General features: G+C 45.4%; 1 protein-coding gene across 2 annotated transcripts in view; it reads left to right on the forward strand.

Annotated features, from left to right (window-relative positions):
- The window catches only part of FSTL3 (follistatin like 3), a 276,736-nt gene extending 273,648 nt beyond the window's left edge, over nucleotides 1-3,088 (forward strand). For both annotated transcript variants that reach the window (XM_073543369.1, XM_073543370.1), the window contains one exon: nucleotides 1,904-3,088. In XM_073543369.1, coding sequence (XP_073399470.1) covers nucleotides 1,904-1,956 — 53 coding nt within the window. In that variant the 3' untranslated portion in view covers nucleotides 1,957-3,088. The remainder of the gene's footprint in view (nucleotides 1-1,903) is intronic.
- The last annotated feature ends 15,518 nt before the right edge of the window (nucleotides 3,089-18,606 follow it).

The raw sequence follows: 18,606 nt of genomic DNA on the forward strand, positions 1-18,606 counted from the left end.
GAGAAGCACACAGTGATGTCCTTGGTGTGCTGTCTGACCAGCACATACTAGAGAAGTCTCCACTGTCTGAGAATGTATCTAGGTCCTTGGTAAACAATCGTGTAAACAAGTAGATGTCTTATTGAAAGGCCCATATATCTTTTCACCTGGCCCAATGTTTGCTTCTGTAACAGAATGAGGATAGGGCATCAATAATTTTTGCCCGGACAACCCCTTTAACTGCTAATAGATGTTGCAATAAAAGCTTATTGTAACATGTATAACAGTAGTAGTTAGAGTTGAGCGACTTTTGGTTTTTTAGGGTCGAGTTTCGTTTCGTGAAACCCGACTTTTCCAAAAGTCGGGTCGAGCAAGATCGGCCGACTATAGGGAAAAGTCGGGGTCGTCCCGAAACACGAAACCCAATGTAAGTCAATGGGGAATAAAAGTCGGCAGTGAGAGGACAGGAAACACACCTACAGTGCCCATTTGAATGCCAAAAGCATCAATTCTTCTTACTTAAGCTTGTCAACCTTAATTAACTTCATAATACTAGTTACGCACTGAAAAACGCACGCTCAGTACCTCAGCAGGACAAAAAAAAAATTGGGATTGCTTTTAAGGCTGTGTGCACACGCTGCGGATTCTGCTGCGGTTCCGCAGCGGGTTTGGCCGCTGCGGGTCCGCAGCAGTTTTTGCTGCGGTGTACAGTACCATTATTCCCTATGGGAATCAAAAACCGCAGTGCAGACGGTGTGGAATTTTCCGCGCGAATTATCTGCGGTTTTCAATCCGCAGAAAGAATTGACATGTCAATTCTTTCTGCGGATTCTGCTGCGGTTTGCCATCTCCTCCATTGAGGAGATGAAAAACCGCAGGGCAAAACCGCAGAGCAATCCGCAGGTAAAACCGCAGGTCTTTTGAACTGCGGTTTCACCTGCGGATTTTACAAAATCCGCGAGGATGAATCCGCACCACAATCCGCAGCGTGTGCACGTACCCTTAAAAAGCAGTTTACAGAGCAGTGGGTAAACAGCAATGCAGCCGTCAGGAAGCCTTAGAAGGCAGCCTAACAACCAACACCGCTGATCCACCACAATATAGCCTCCCCTTGCACTGCACACACAGTGACTGGTGTGTTGTACAGGCAAAATCGCTAGCAGCAGAAGCAGTTTTTGGTGTCTTCTTACCTGCCTAACGCTCTCCCTACAGAATCAGCAGCAGCAGCAGCAGCTCTCCCTATTCTGAGATCAGCATGAGGAACATGGCGGTCGGCGTGCACGCCCTTTTATACCCCCTGTGACGCCCACCAAAGCAAGCCAATCACTTGCATGCCCTTCTGAAAGATGGTGGTGACCCCTGCCTATGTCATCACGTTGCCCACAGTGTCCGTGGATCCTGATTGGCTGAAAAAGAGCGCAAAACAAACTTTTTAAACGCGACTTTGGCACGTAAGTCGCCGAACTCGTGGCCGACCTCATCCTAGGGTCGGGTTTCGTTTCATGAAACCCGACTTTGCCAAAAGTCGGCGACTTTTGAAATTTTTCGACCCGTTTCGCTCAACTCTAGTAGTAGTTAATCAAAACATATAATTTAAGGTTTTTAAAAAAGTGATAACATTAATATTGAGCATAATTTGTTTGGCCTATCTGTTCAACCCTCCACAACAGTCCGAATTTCTCATGTGGCCCCTTGTGAAAATGAATTGTCCATCCCTGATCTAGAGGCATGGGCTGACCATCCCATGTGTTTAATACAAAATAGTTTACTGCTGTTTATAGAACATTTGGTGATATTTTATATCTTTATTTTGTAAGTATCATTGTTTTTCATATGTATATAAGACATTTGCACAATACTTGTTAAAAATCTATTAGTGCATTTAACTATTATTAATAAGACTTCTTTCTGGCTTGGTTTACAGTGCAATCCAAATTTTCCATGGATCTGGATGATGCAGTGAAGAACTTTGTGTGAGATCATCATTGTGCCACGCAAAAACAGCAAAACGAGCACACGGGCATTCCATGTGTATATTGTACATACCGTGAGGCATATTTATTAACTGGACGTGTTATTTATATGTTTCAGCCAGGCTCCTTTACTCGAGAGTATACATCGTAGAGTTCAGTTCTAAACGCTGGCATATTTAGGCGATATCTTGTAGGAAATGTCATGTCTTGTAGTACGACTTTGTGAATCTGTTGTCACTATGTTTTGGTGGATGCATCCTATTTCTTAGGAGCATGAAATGTGTTCCTCAGGCAGCAAATGAAGTCTTTCCATCTGTTACAGGGTGGCATGGTGACACAGGCTGAATGGTTCTAAAAGGAGAAAAAAATGATATCTAGTATATGGTGGTCACTTAGTCTTCTATGATACCACAATGTAAAATATGTGACATAAAGACTGCTTCAGAAATTAACAGTGGCACAGACAGAAAATATGAGGGTGACACACTTATCTAATGCCAAACCACATACTAAAGGGGTTTTACACTTTTAACAAAGCGGACCCCAAAAGCTTGTAGCCATGTAAAATTACAAAGCCAGATAGTAAACATCTTCCCCAGTTTCAGCACTATCTCTCTGCCACTGCTCCGATATTTGTGTATTGTCTGCATTGGTGACATCACGACTACAGCCCATCACTGATGCAGCCAATCAATGAGCTTAGCAGCTCTGCCAATGTAGCCAAAACACAGAGACTACAGTAGCATCAGACAGCCGGTACTGGACCCAGGGAGGGTAGGTACCATCTGGCTTTGTTATTTTACATGACCTCAAGTGTCTGGGGTCCATTTTGTTGAAAGTGGAAAACTCCTTTAACAAACAGGTAACGCAATAGAAGTGACGATTGTCACTGTTTTGTCACAGGGCAAAGTATAATTTTTATTTTTCGAATATGGCAGCTTACACTACTGGCCTTAACCATGCCAGTACATTGCAGCTGTATAAAAAAGCTTTTATTCACTGATTAATTGGTATGAACTGTTCAGTTTCAGGTGTAATTTGCCTCCAACTTGTTGGGTCAGAGACCACAGTGCTGTTTTTCTATTTTTCTATCTTTGTGTCTTTACTCTTTTTCTATCCATGAAAATAAAATTATTCAAAAATAAAGCTGTGTCCTGTCATTTTACTTTATTTTCATATATAAACATACATCTACCCAAAACGTCAGCTCAGTTTCATTAAAGTCCACGCTCTCTCCCATTGTTTTCTGTACTATAGGTACTGGACCTGTGTTGCCCTATAGTGAAGCTTCCTGAGAATGCAATTCTTAAAGCATCTTTCAAGTATATATGAAACAATGATACATTAGTTTACCATGGGTATGATCAACATATGGTATATTTATCTTACTAACATCAAATTTTGTTATAGCGCAGAGGTGTGGTCCTTAAAGTATATTGAGTCTCATGAAGCAAAAAATAAAATTTAACATTTAATATATTGTTTAAAATGCACAAATTGGTGAACCAAAAAACAGATAAAGTGAAAAGTGCACAATTGTAGACACTACTGATAAACGTGTGGTTTGGTATGTCAAACATATACATATGTATATATGTACAGAAATACCACACTACTTTGGTTATTGACCTCAAAAGACAATCACAGCATATTTAAACTGTGGGTACTCACACCTATTCAGGTTCTATTATACCATTATACAAGGCTGTGTATTAGGTCAGTAATAGTAAGGGACACCATTGGTGTGTTAAATACCTGCCATATGGCCCAAGCATATACCTATATTCATTATCATGTACAGAGTGTATGGGAAGTATTCAGACCCCTTTAAATTCTTCACTCTTTGTTTCATTGCAGCCATTTGGTAAATTCAAAAAAGTTCTCTTTTTTCCTCATTAATGTACACTCTGCACCCCTTCTTAACTGAATGAAAAAACAGAAATGTAGAAATTTTTGCTAATTTATTAAAAAAGAAAAACTGACATATCACATGGTCTTAAGTATTCAGATTTTTGCTCAGTATTGAGTAGAAGCACCCTTTTGAGCTATGTACAACCATGAGTCTTCTTGGGAATGATGCAACACGTTTTTCACACCTGGATTTGGGAATCTTCTGCCATTCTTCCTTGCAGATCGTCTCCAGTTCTGTGAGGTTGGATGGTGAATGTTGGTGGACAGCCATTTTCAGGTCTCTCCTGAGATGCTCAATTGGGTTTAGGTCAGGGCTCTGGCTGGGTCAGTCAAGAATGGTCAGAGTGGTTCTGAAGCCACTCCTTTGTTATTTTAGCTGTGTGCTTTGGGTCATTGTCTTGTTGGAAAGTGAGCCTTTGGCCAAGTCTGAGATCCAGAGTACTCTGGAGGAGGTATTCATCCAGGATATCTCTGTACTTGGCCACATTCATGTTTCCTTCAGTTGCAACCAGTCGTCCTGTCCCTGCAGTTGAAAAACACCCCCATAGCATGATGCTGCCACCACCCTGTTTCACTGTTGGGATTGTATTGGGCAGGTGATGAGCAGTGCCTGGTTTTCTCCACTCATACCACTTAGAATTATCACCAAAAAGTTCTGTCTTCATCTCATCAGACCAGAGAATCTTATTTCTCATAGTCTGGGAGTCCTTCATGTGTTTTTTTTTTAGCAAACTCTATGTGAGCTTTCATATGTCTGGCACTGAAGAGAGGCTTCCGTCGGGCCACTCTGCCATAAATTTCCGACTGAATTGATACCGCGCAAAAAGCTGCGTGAAAGTTTGAGAGTGAGTGTGTGAGTGAGTGTGAGTTTGAGTGTGTATGTGAGTATGTTGCGTACAGCATATAGAGTGTGTGTGGTGTGACGGTGTTCCGTTGGTGGTACCGATCCGGAAGATAATACGTGCTGTGCACTGTGTGAGTTTTATTGGTTATTAAAAACCTTTTTGTTTTGAACTTGCTTGGGTCACTGCCTCATAACTGCACAGCGTGGACACCGCTGCTTTACATATGGTGGAGAATGTGGGCTGTGTGAATTGAGGCATACCCAAAGCATGCTGCATGTCGTATTTTAGGCCTGCAAAGCTGCAGCTTAAGCTGACTGATATGATGGAGGAAATACTGAGACAGTTGGCCGCCTCGCACGTGCGACAGCAGAAGCTGCAAGAGGAACAGAAGCAGCAGCTACAGGAGCAGCGGCAAACCAACAATTTAATTCTGCAGCAGATTGCGGCTCTGCAAGAGGCAGGATCCCCAGCCACCACATACCAATCGGAAGCCCGATACAAGGTCCGTTCAGTGCTGAGGAAAATGGCACCTGAGGATGACATGGAGGCTTTTCTCACCATCTTTGAGCGCACTGCTGAGTGGGAGAACTTGCCGGTGGCTCAGTGGGCTGAGGTGGTCTCCAACTTCTTGACGGGAGATGCACAAAAGGCCTACCCAACGGGTGTTCCAGTGGTCCTTTTCTGAGACTCGCCATGCCCAGTCTCAAGCTTATGACTTACTGCAACTGGTAAAAAAATGGCTACAGCCTGAGACTTTATCCCTGATCCAGATTGTAGAGAGGGTGATGGTCGACCGACTGGTGAGGGCCCTGCCAGCCGCCATACAGCGTTGGGTGGGGCAAGGGGACCCGGACACTCTGGACCAGGTGGTAGGACTGGTGGAGTGGTATACAGCCACTCAAGACTTTATACGGGACACTGCCCCACTTCAGCTGTCACATAAGGCCCCGTCAGCTCAGGAGCCTGGGAAAAATCCACAACCCACCACCAATGCCCATACAGATCATGCCCGAACTGAGGGGATATCGGAAGGAGAGTGTCAACCGCCCCTTGTCCCCTAACGTGGCCCCACAGTTCCCTCGTGCCCCAGTTCTTAAGTGCTGGCGATGCCAAGAGCCTGGACATGTGGTTGCTAACTGCCCCCTAACAACCGAACCCATGGACTGCGGGTATACCCGCCGGGTATCTATGTATGCCCAGCCAGTCTGCACTGCCTCTACAAACCCTGCTGTTACTGAACGTCATCTGTGCCAGGTACTCTTTAATGGGTACCAGACGGACGCTCTCTTGGACTCGGGGAGTTTGGTAACTATGGTGCATGGGTCCCTGGTTGCCAGGGACAGTCCTGATGGGCGTAAGGTGGGGGTGGTGTGCATACATGGGGACTACCAAGAGTACCCGACAGCGGATGTCACGTTCTCCACCCCGTGTGGGGAAGTAAAACGTGGGAGTAGTAAAGACTCTTCCATATGGGACTGTATTGGGAAGAGACTTGCACCTGTTCTGGTCCCTGTGGGAGACCAGCGTTAACCCTCAGGGACAATGGTATTCTGTGCTCTGAACCTGAAGACGCCGAGTCAGGGATATCTGCCATAGGGGTTGCCAACCTAGGGACAGGATGTAACCCTGATAGGTTTCCCTTAGAGGTTGTGGTAGGAGAGGTCGAGGAGACCCCACTGATCCCTGAACTAGAGTTGTCCTCTGGTAAGTTCAGGACAGCTCAGCTCCAGGATCCCACTTTAGCACGGGAGAGAATAATTGAAATAAATGGGGTGGCTCAGCAACCGGGTGCGTAGATGGAGTTCCCACGGATGGTAATCAACCAGGAGCTACTGTACAGGGTGGATAAAATCAGGGGTGAGGTGGTAGAACAGCTGGTAGTGTCCCAGTCCTACCACCGGGTGGTGGTCGGCATGGCTCACATTCACATGCTGGGAGGGCTTTTGGGAGCCAAAAAGACTCAGGAGTGCATACTGCAGCGGTTCTTCTGGCCAGGTGTCTACGCTGAGGTTCAAAGGTATTTTGAGATGTGTCCGGAGTGCCAACTGACCTCACCCACCATGAACTACCGGAGCCCATTGGTGCCTCTGCCCATTATAAAGGTACCTTTTGAGCGGATTGCGATGGATCTGGTGGGGCCAGTAGTAAAACCCGCCTGGAGTCACCAACACATATTGGTAGTCGTAGACTACACCTCCTGGTGGCAATACCACTCCGCCACACCTCGGCTAAATTAATAGCCCGGGAACTGTTTGCCATGTTTTGTCGCCTTGGGCTACCCAAGGAGATCTTGACAGATCAGGGAACCCCTTTTATGTTTAAGGTGACCAAGGATCTATGCAAGTTGCTCCAAATTAAACAGCTATGTACATCGGTGTATCATCCACAAACCGACGGGTTGGTGGAGAGGTTTAATAAGACCCTCAAAGCCATGCTAAAAAAGAAAGGTGGTCTCCAAGGATGGAAGGGATTGGGACATGTTACTACCCTATCTCATGTTCGCCATCTGCGAGGTACCTCAGGCGTCCACAGGGTTCTCCCCATTTGAGCTACTGTATGGCAGGCAGCCAAGGGGATTACTGGATGTAGCCAAAGAGACGTGGGAACAGGAGCCTACGCCCCATAAGAGTGTCATCGAATATGTAACAAAAATGCAGGATCGCATTGCAGTCTTGCGGCCCATAGTAAAGGAGCATCTGTTGGATGCGCAGGCCGCTCAGAGCCGTACATATAATAAAAGGGCCCCAGTCAGGACCTTTAAAAAGGGGACCACCCCAGAGAGTAAATTCTTGGCCAAGTGGCAAGGGCCTTATGAGATACGGGGGAAAGTGGGGCAAGTGAAATATAAAGTTTACCAACCCGGAAAAAGGAATCCCGAGCAGCTCTACCATGTAAACCTGCTAAAGGCCTGGAAGGACCGTGAATGTTTGGTCACTGAGGCGATACCAACAGAGGGCCCTCTGGCACTGGCCAAGGACACAGCCGGGGGACAGGTTAAAATAAATGACTCTCTCACCAAACAGCAGCGGTGGGAGGCTCGGGTGTTGTGAGTTCATTTTCCCCTTCACTGTTGATGTCTGATGAACTCCCTCTGCTGGTGAAGAGAGGTAGTGAAATTGATTGGGTTGGGAAGAACCTGTCATCTGAACAGGTGGAGCCTGATTGGACACCCGGAATCACTGAGTGGATATAAGGCAGCCGACGCCCTACAGGGGTGCTGGTGATCCTTTCTGCTCTGAGCTCTTGCAAACCAGTTCAGTACCTGTCTTCTGAAAGCTAAGTATTTGCTCTCTTATTTTTCCATGAGATATTGTCTGTTTACTTAGTGTTTGTGTTCTGCCTGCCCTTGTTGGTACAGGCTGAGCTCCATTTTTGTCTCTGGTCAAGTTGATCTTTTGCTCAGTCTTCAGAATATACCTGAGTGCTGATATAGTGTTTTTGAAGTCTAGTGACTTCAGGGCCTTTTTTCTATCAGACGTGTTGGACATTATTTTGGCAGTATTTTTGCGGATTGCAGCCAGCATCTTTTCTGTCCTTTCCTATTTAGTTAGTTGGGCCCCATCGTTTGCTCAACCTGTCTTTCTGTCTGTGTTTGTGTTTTCATCTGCTTTTCACCGACAATACATGTTGGGGGCTGTCTATTGCTTTGGAGTCTGCTCTGGGGCAGTTTAGATTTCCCCTTTCTTTCTTTAGGCTTATTTGGTTCTCCGGCTGTGAACGAGGGGTCTAGGGCTCCGTAGGAACCCCCCACGGCTACTGTTAGTTGTGTGAATAGGATCAGGGGTCTGCATCCGATAGCTACCAACCTCTCCGGTTTTCTGGACTTAGCTTGAATTTTTGTTTTTTCCTCCTTCGGTGACTCATTCATAACAGAATCACCAGCCATACCGCAGATTCTAGGGTACTCAATAGAAGGAAAGAATTGTTAAAAAAAAAGTGTCAGAATTTTTTTTTTGGTTTTTGTGTATATTTTTTCCTCTATGTCTTTGAGGCCGTAGGGGGAATTTTTTTTCTTCTCAATGGAGATGAAGCAATTGTCTGATCGTGTGGAGCAGCTCGCTACTGAAGTACGGGGAATTTCCGCCTATCTTGCTCATTCACATGTTGCTGAACCAAAGATTCCCACTCCTGATGTGTTTTTTGGGGATCGGTCTAAATTTTTGAACTTTAAGAATAATTGTAAATTATTTTTTGCCTTGAGGCCTAACTCATCAGGGAGCTCCGCGCAGCAGGTTAAAATTGTCATCTCTTTGCTGCGCGGCGATCCTCAGGATTGGGCGTTTTCTTTGAAACCTGATGATCCTATTCTAGCTAATGTGAACGCATTTTTTCAAGCCTTAGGGCTGTTGTATGATGAACCTAATGCTATTGATCAGGCTGAAAAGGCCCTGTTGGCATTGAGCCAGGGTCAGGATTCTGCAGAGTTGTACTGTCAAAAATTCCGAAAGTGGGTGGTCCTTACTACTTGGAATGATGGTGCCTTGGCAGCTCTCTTTCGGAAGGGTTTGTCAGAAACCGTAAAAGATACTATGGTGGGATTTCCTGTTCCCTCTGGTCTTGACGATTCTATGTCATTAGCCATTCAGGTTGATCGGCATTTGCGCGAACGCAAAACTGCACGAGAGGTGTTGCCACCTGTTGAACAAATGTCTGAACCTATGCAATGTGATAGAGTTTTGTCTAGGGCGCAACGTCAGGAGTTCAGAAGGCGTAATAAGCTGTGTTTTTTCTGTGGAGATGCCTCGCATATTATTTCTGTCTGCCCTAAACGAGAGAAACATTTTGCACACACATTTGCTGTGGGTGGTGTTCAACCTAAGTTTCTTCTGGCAATTACTCTGATCTGCTCCCTGTCCACATTTTCCGCTAAGGCTTTCGTGGATTCGGGAGCAGCTCTGAACCTGATGGACGTGGATTTTGCTAAACGTTGTGGATTTCCTATGACACCTCTGCGGACGCCTATCCCTTTGCGGGGTATTGATGCTACTCCTTTGGCGAAGAATAAACCTCAGTTTTGGACCCAGGTGCTAATGCGGGTCGCCCCAGATCATCAAGAAAATTGCATATTCTTGGTGTTGCATAATCTGCATGATACCATTGTTCTGGGGTTTCCCTGGTTACAAATCCATAATCCAGTTTTGGATTGGAAATCTGTGTCTGTGGTGAGTTGGGGTTGTCGGTGTGCCCTTAGTGACACTCCTGTTTTCTCCACCTCTCACCAGTCGCATGATGTTCCTGACTATTTGGCTGATTTTTATGATGTATTTAGTGAGAATGAGTCTGCATCTTTGCCTCCTCATAGGAGTTATGACTGTGCAATTGAGCTGAGCCCTGGGTGTAAATTTCCCAAGGGTCGACTTTTCAATTTATCTGTACCCGAGCATGAGGCCATGCGATCCTATATTAAGGAGTCGTTGGAGAAGGGTCATATTAGACCATCCTCTTCACCCTTAGGTGCTGGGTTTTTTTTTCGTGGCCAAGAAGGATGGTTCATTAAGGCCTTGTATTGACTATCGTTCCCTCAACAAAATTACTGTTAAATATCAGTATCCGTTACCCCTGATTTCTGATCTATTCTCTAGAGTTAAAGGTGCTTGCTGGTTTACCAAGCTTGACCTCAGGGGGGCGTATAATCTTATTCACATTAACCCCTTAATGACCGGGGTATTTTTGGTTTTACATTTTCATTTTTCCCTCCCCTTCTTTCCAGAGCCATAACATTTTTATTTTTCCGTTTATATGGCCATGTGAGGGCTTATTTTTTGCGGGACGAGTTGTACTTTTAAATGACATCATTGGTTTTACCATACCGTGTACTCGAAAACGGGAAAAAAATTCCAAGTGCGGTGAAGTTATAAAAAAAAGTGCAATTCCACACTTGTTTTTTGCTTGGCTTTTTTGTTAGGTTCACTAGATGCTAAATCTCACCTGCCATTATGATTCTCCAGGTCATTATGAGTTCATAGACACCAAACATGTCTATGTCCTCTTTTATCTAAGTGGTGAAAAAAATTCCAAAGTTTGCTAAAAAAAAAAAAAAATTGCGCAATTTTCCGAGACCCGTAGCGTCTCCATATGTGGCAGATTTACTGCTGTGCTTTCAGCGCCGACCACCGGGTGGCGCTGAAAGCCATATGCCTGGAACAACCATAGAGGTCTCATAGAGACCTCTGGTTGTCCAGGCAACATGACGCCGACCCCCGATCACGTGACGGGGGTCGGCGGTGACGTCATTTCCGGCCCGGCGGCCGGAAATGCTATTTAAATGCATGCTGTCAGCTTTGACAGCGGCATTTAACTAGTTAATAGGCGCGGGCGGACGGCGATTCTGCTCGCGCCTAATGCGGGCACATGTCAGCTGTTCATAACAGCTGACATGTCCCAGCTTTGATGCGGGCTCAGTGCCGGAGCCCTCGTCAAAGCAGGGGAAATGTCTGATGACGGACTGTGTCCGTCATTGGACATTAAGGGGTTAAGCATGGGGATGAATGGAAGACGGCGTTTAATACTCCAGAGGGACATTTTGAGTACCTGGTGATGCCTTTTGGGCTCACTAATGCCCCTTCCAGTGCTTCATGAATGATATTTTCCGAGACTTTGTGGATAAATTTTTGATCATCTATCTGGATGATATTTTGATCTTTTCCAAGGATTGGGACTCTCATGTGGAACATGTTCGGACTGTGTTCCGGATTTTGAGGGAGAATTCCCTGTATGTCAAGGGATCGAAATGCCTTTTTGGGGTACAGAGGATTTCTTTTTTGGGATTTATTTTGTCTCCGTCAACTATTGAAATGGACCCGGCCAAGGTACAGGCCATTTATGATTGGGTTCAGCCCACTTCTTTGAAGGCCCTCCAGAAGTTTTTGGGTTTTGCTAATTTTTATCGTAAATTTATAGCTAATTTTTCTGGTATTGCCAAACCATTGACTGATTTGACTAAGAAGGGTGCTGATGTGCTGAATTGGTCTCCGGAGGCTGTTTCTTCCTTTCAGGAGCTGAAGCAAAGGTTCACTTCTGCTCCGGTTTTGCGGCAACCTGATGTCTCACTCCCGTTTCACGTAGAGGTGGACGCTTCTGAGATTGGTGCAGGAGCTGTTTTGTCCCAAAAAGATCTGGTAACATCTAAGATGAATCCCTGTGCTTTCTTTTCCCGAAAGTTCCTCCCATCTGAACGTAACTATGATGTGGGGAATCGGGAACTGTTGGACATGAAATGGGCATTTGAGGAGTGGAGACATTGGTTGGAGGGAGCTAAACATCAAGTCGTGGTCCTTACTGATCACAAGAAGTTGATTTACCTGGAGTCGGCCAAACGCTTGAATCCTAGACAGGCTAGGTGGGCCTTGTTTTTCACACGTTTTGATTTTGTGGTCTCTTTTCTTCCGGGCACTAATAATGTCAAGGCAGACGCCCTCTCTAGGAGTTTCTTTGCTGATTCACCTGTTGTGACCAAGCCTGCTACCATCTTAGGTGAGGGGGTAGTTCTTTCTGCCATCTCGCCCGATTTGAGACGTGCTCTGGAAGAGTTTCAGGAGGACAAACCTGAGCGTTGTCCCATTGGAAAATTGTATGTTCCTGACCAGTGGAGGAAGAGAGTGATGTCTGAAGTTCATTGCTCTGCATTGGCTGGTCATCCAGGTATTTTTGGTACTAGAGATTTGGTGAGTCGGTCTTTTTGGTGGCCTGGCTTGTCTCGTGATGTCAGGAGTTTTGTGCAGTCCTGTGGGACTTGCTCCCGGTCTAAACCTTGTTCTCGCTCTAGTGGGTTGCTGATGCCTTTGCCGGTGCCCAGGAGGCCATGGACCCATATTTCAATGGATTTTATCTCTGATATGCCTGTCTCTCAGAGAATGACTGTAATTTGGGTGATTTGTGATAGATTCTCTAAGATTGTCCATCTTGTACCACTCCCTAAGTTGCCATCTTCCTCAGAGTTGGTGCCCTTGTTTTTGCAACAGGTGGTTCGCTTGCATGGGATTCCTGAGAACATTGTATCTGACAGAGGAGTTCAGTTTATTTCTAGATTTTGGAGGACTTTCTGTTCCAAGCTGGGAATTCAGTTGTCCTTCTCCTCTGCGTTTCACCCTCAGACCAATGGGCAGACAGAGAGAACAAACCAGACTTTGGAGTCGTATTTGAGATGTTTTATTTCTGCTGATCAGGATGATTGGGTTTCATTTTTGCCCTTAGCCGAATTTGCTTTAAATAATAGAGCTAGTTCTGCCACTTTGATGTCACCTTTTTTTTGTAACTTTGGGTTTCATCCTCGATTCTCTTCAGGGCAGGTGGAGTCTTCTGCCTGCCCAGGTGTTGACACTGTGGTGGAGAGAATGCACCAGATCTGGGACCAAGTGGTGGATAGGTTGTCTGTCTCCCAGGAAAAGGCCCAGCGGTTTTCCAACCGTCATAGGACCATTGGTCCCCAGTTTAAGGTGGGTGATATGGTTTGGTTGTCATCAAAGAATATCTCTATGAAGGTGGCTTCTCCAAAGTTTAAACCTAGATTTATTGGACCTTACAAGATTTTGGAGATTCTTAATCCTGTCTCTTTTAGATTGGCTCTTCCTGTTACATTTAAGATCCATAACGTGTTTCATAAGTCTCTGTTAAAGAGGTTTGTTGAGCCATTAGTTCCTGTGGTGGCACCTCCTGACCCTGTATTGGTGGAAGGTAATGTGGCATATGAGGTTGAGAAGATACTGGATTCTCGCCTGGCTAGACGGAGACTCCAGTATTTGGTTAAATGGAACGGTTATGGCCAGGAGGATAATTCTTGGGTCCCTGCATCCGATATTCATGCCGAAAGATTGGTTCGTGCTTTTCATCGGGCCCATCCTGATCGTCCTTGTGGCGTGGATGAGGGTTCAGTGACCCCTCCTCAAGGGGGAGGTACTGTTGTGAGTTCATTTTCCCCTTCACTGTTGATGTCTGATGAACGCCCTCTGCTGGTGAAGAGAGGTAGTGAAATTGATTGGGTTGGGAAGAACCTGTCATCTGAACAGGTGGAGCCTGATTGGACACCCGGAATCACTGAGTGGATATAAGGCAGCCGACGCCCTACAGGGGTGCTGGTGATCCTTTCTGCTCTGAGCTCTTGCAAACCAGTTCAGTACCTGTCTTCTGAAAGCTAAGTATTTGCTCTCTTATTTTTCCATGAGATATTGTCTGTTTACTTAGTGTTTGTGTTCTGCCTGCCCTTGTTGGTACAGGCTGAGCTCCATTTTTGTCTCTGGTCAAGTTGATCTTTTGCTCAGTCTTCAGAATATACCTGAGTGCTGATATAGTGTTTTTGAAGTCTAGTGACTTCAGGGCCTTTTTTCTATCAGACGTGTTGGACATTATTTTGGCAGTATTTTTGCGGATTGCAGCCAGCATCTTTTCTGTCCTTTCCTATTTAGTTAGTTGGGCCCCATCGTTTGCTCAACCTGTCTTTCTGTCTGTGTTTGTGTTTTCATCTGCTTTTCACCGACAATACATGTTGGGGGCTGTCTATTGCTTTGGAGTCTGCTCTGGGGCAGTTTAGATTTCCCCTTTCTTTCTTTAGGCTTATTTGGTTCTCCGGCTGTAAACGAGGGGTCTAGGGCTCCGTAGGAACCCCCCACGGCTACTGTTAGTTGTGTGAATAGGATCAGGGGTCTGCATCCGATAGCTACCAACCTCTCCGGTTTTCTGGACTTAGCTTGAATTTTTGTTTTTTCCTCCTTCGGTGACTCATTCATAACAGAATCACCAGCCATACCGCAGATTCTAGGGTACTCAATAGAAGGAAAGAATTGTTAAAAAAAAAGTGTCAGAATTTTTTTTTTTGGTTTTTGTGTATATTTTTTCCTCTATGTCTTTGAGGCCGTAGGGGGAATTTTTTTTCTTCTCAATGGAGATGAAGCAATTGTCTGATCGTGTGGAGCAGCTCGCTACTGAAGTACGGGGAATTTCCGCCTATCTTGCTCATTCACATGTTGCTGAACCAAAGATTCCCACTCCTGATGTGTTTTTTGGGGATCGGTCTAAATTTTTGAACTTTAAGAATAATTGTAAATTATTTTTTGCCTTGAGGCCTAACTCATCAGGGAGCTCCGCGCAGCAGGTTAAAATTGTCATCTCTTTGCTGCGCGGCGATCCTCAGGATTGGGCGTTTTCTTTGAAACCTGATGATCCTATTCTAGCTAATGTGAACGCATTTTTTCAAGCCTTAGGGCTGTTGTATGATGAACCTAATGCTATTGATCAGGCTGAAAAGGCCCTGTTGGCATTGAGCCAGGGTCAGGATTCTGCAGAGTTGTACTGTCAAAAATTCCGAAAGTGGGTGGTCCTTACTACTTGGAATGATGGTGCCTTGGCAGCTCTCTTTCGGAAGGGTTTGTCAGAAACCGTAAAAGATACTATGGTGGGATTTCCTGTTCCCTCTGGTCTTGACGATTCTATGTCATTAGCCATTCAGGTTGATCGGCATTTGCGCGAATGCAAAACTGCACGAGAGGTGTTGCCACCTGTTGAACAAATGTCTGAACCTATGCAATGTGATAGAGTTTTGTCTAGGGCGCAACGTCAGGAGTTCAGAAGGCGTAATAAGCTGTGTTTTTTCTGTGGAGATGCCTCGCATATTATTTGTCTGCCCTAAACGAGAGAAACATTTTGCACACACATTTGCTGTGGGTGGTGTTCAACCTAAGTTTCTTCTGGCAATTACTCTGATCTGCTCCCTGTCCACATTTTCCGCTAAGGCTTTCGTGGATTCGGGAGCAGCTCTGAACCTGATGGACGTGGATTTTGCTAAACGTTGTGGATTTCCTATGACACCTCTGCGGATGCCTATCCCTTTGCGGGGTATTGATGCTACTCCTTTGGCGAAGAATAAACCTCAGTTTTGGACCCAGGTGCTAATGCGGGTCGCCCCAGATCATCAAGAAAATTGCATATTCTTGGTGTTGCATAATCTGCATGATACCATTGTTCTGGGGTTTCCCTGGTTACAAATCCATAATCCAGTTTTGGATTGGAAATCTGTGTCTGTGGTGAGTTGGGGTTGTCGGTGTGCCCTTAGTGACACTCCTGTTTTCTCCACCTCTCACCAGTCGCATGATGTTCCTGACTATTTGGCTGATTTTTATGATGTATTTAGTGAGAATGAGTCTGCATCTTTGCCTCCTCATAGGAGTTATGACTGTGCAATTGAGCTGAGCCCTGGGTGTAAATTTCCCAAGGGTCGACTTTTCAATTTATCTGTACCCGAGCATGAGGCCATGCGATCCTATATTAAGGAGTCGTTGGAGAAGGGTCATATTAGACCATCCTCTTCACCCTTAGGTGCTGGGTTTTTTTTTCGTGGCCAAGAAGGATGGTTCATTAAGGCCTTGTATTGACTATCGTTCCCTCAACAAAATTACTGTTAAATATCAGTATCCGTTACCCCTGATTTCTGATCTATTCTCTAGAGTTAAAGGTGCTTGCTGGTTTACCAAGCTTGACCTCAGGGGGGCGTATAATCTTATTCACATTAACCCCTTAATGACCGGGGTATTTTTGGTTTTACATTTTCATTTTTCCCTCCCCTTCTTTCCAGAGCCATAACATTTTTATTTTTCCGTTTATATGGCCATGTGAGGGCTTATTTTTTGCGGGACGAGTTGTACTTTTAAATGACATCATTGGTTTTACCATACCGTGTACTCGAAAACGGGAAAAAAATTCCAAGTGCGGTGAAGTTATAAAAAAAAGTGCAATTCCACACTTGTTTTTTGCTTGGCTTTTTTGTTAGGTTCACTAGATGCTAAATCTCACCTGCCATTATGATTCTCCAGGTCATTATGAGTTCATAGACACCAAACATGTCTATGTCCTCTTTTATCTAAGTGGTGAAAAAAATTCCAAAGTTTGCTAAAAAAAAAAAAAAATTGCGCAATTTTCCGAGACCCGTAGCGTCTCCATATGTGGCAGATTTACTGCTGTGCTTTCAGCGCCGACCACCGGGTGGCGCTGAAAGCCATATGCCTGGAACAACCATAGAGGTCTCATAGAGACCTCTGGTTGTCCAGGCAACATGACGCCGACCCCCGATCACGTGACGGGGGTCGGCGGTGACGTCATTTCCGGCCCGGCGGCCGGAAATGCTATTTAAATGCATGCTGTCAGCTTTGACAGCGGCATTTAACTAGTTAATAGGCGCGGGCGGACGGCGATTCTGCTCGCGCCTAATGCGGGCACATGTCAGCTGTTCATAACAGCTGACATGTCCCAGCTTTGATGCGGGCTCAGTGCCGGAGCCCTCGTCAAAGCAGGGGAAATGTCTGATGACGGACTGTGTCCGTCATTGGACATTAAGGGGTTAAGCATGGGGATGAATGGAAGACGGCGTTTAATACTCCAGAGGGACATTTTGAGTACCTGGTGATGCCTTTTGGGCTCACTAATGCCCCTTCCAGTGCTTCATGAATGATATTTTCCGAGACTTTGTGGATAAATTTTTGATCATCTATCTGGATGATATTTTGATCTTTTCCAAGGATTGGGACTCTCATGTGGAACATGTTCGGACTGTGTTCCGGATTTTGAGGGAGAATTCCCTGTATGTCAAGGGATCGAAATGCCTTTTTGGGGTACAGAGGATTTCTTTTTTGGGATTTATTTTGTCTCCGTCAACTATTGAAATGGACCCGGCCAAGGTACAGGCCATTTATGATTGGGTTCAGCCCACTTCTTTGAAGGCCCTCCAGAAGTTTTTGGGTTTTGCTAATTTTTATCGTAAATTTATAGCTAATTTTTCTGGTATTGCCAAACCATTGACTGATTTGACTAAGAAGGGTGCTGATGTGCTGAATTGGTCTCCGGAGGCTGTTTCTTCCTTTCAGGAGCTGAAGCAAAGGTTCACTTCTGCTCCGGTTTTGCGGCAACCTGATGTCTCACTCCCGTTTCACGTAGAGGTGGACGCTTCTGAGATTGGTGCAGGAGCTGTTTTGTCCCAAAAAGATCTGGTAACATCTAAGATGAATCCCTGTGCTTTCTTTTCCCGAAAGTTCCTCCCATCTGAATGTAACTATGATGTGGGGAATCGGGAACTGTTGGACATGAAATGGGCATTTGAGGAGTGGAGACATTGGTTGGAGGGAGCTAAACATCAAGTCGTGGTCCTTACTGATCACAAGAAGTTGATTTACCTGGAGTCGGCCAAACGCTTGAATCCTAGACAGGCTAGGTGGGCCTTGTTTTTCACACGTTTTGATTTTGTGGTCTCTTTTCTTCCGGGCACTAATAATGTCAAGGCAGACGCCCTCTCTAGGAGTTTCTTTGCTGATTCACCTGTTGTGACCAAGCCTGCTACCATCTTAGGTGAGGGGGTAGTTCTTTCTGCCATCTCGCCCGATTTGAGACGTGCTCTGGAAGAGTTTCAGGAGGACAAACCTGAGCGTTGTCCCATTGGAAAATTGTATGTTCCTGACCAGTGGAGGAAGAGAGTGATGTCTGAAGTTCATTGCTCTGCATTGGCTGGTCATCCAGGTATTTTTGGTACTAGAGATTTGGTGAGTCGGTCTTTTTGGTGGCCTGGCTTGTCTCGTGATGTCAGGAGTTTTGTGCAGTCCTGTGGGACTTGCTCCCGGTCTAAACCTTGTTCTCGCTCTAGTGGGTTGCTGATGCCTTTGCCGGTGCCCAGGAGGCCATGGACCCATATTTCAATGGATTTTATCTCTGATATGCCTGTCTCTCAGAGAATGACTGTAATTTGGGTGATTTGTGATAGATTCTCTAAGATTGTCCATCTTGTACCACTCCCTAAGTTGCCATCTTCCTCAGAGTTGGTGCCCTTGTTTTTGCAACAGGTGGTTCGCTTGCATGGGATTCCTGAGAACATTGTATCTGACAGAGGAGTTCAGTTTATTTCTAGATTTTGGAGGACTTTCTGT

This window comes from Dendrobates tinctorius, unplaced genomic scaffold (genome assembly GCF_039654945.1).
Source record: "Dendrobates tinctorius isolate UK_male_01 unplaced genomic scaffold, ASM3965494v1 ptg000132l, whole genome shotgun sequence".
Taxonomy (NCBI): domain Eukaryota; kingdom Metazoa; phylum Chordata; class Amphibia; order Anura; family Dendrobatidae; genus Dendrobates; species Dendrobates tinctorius.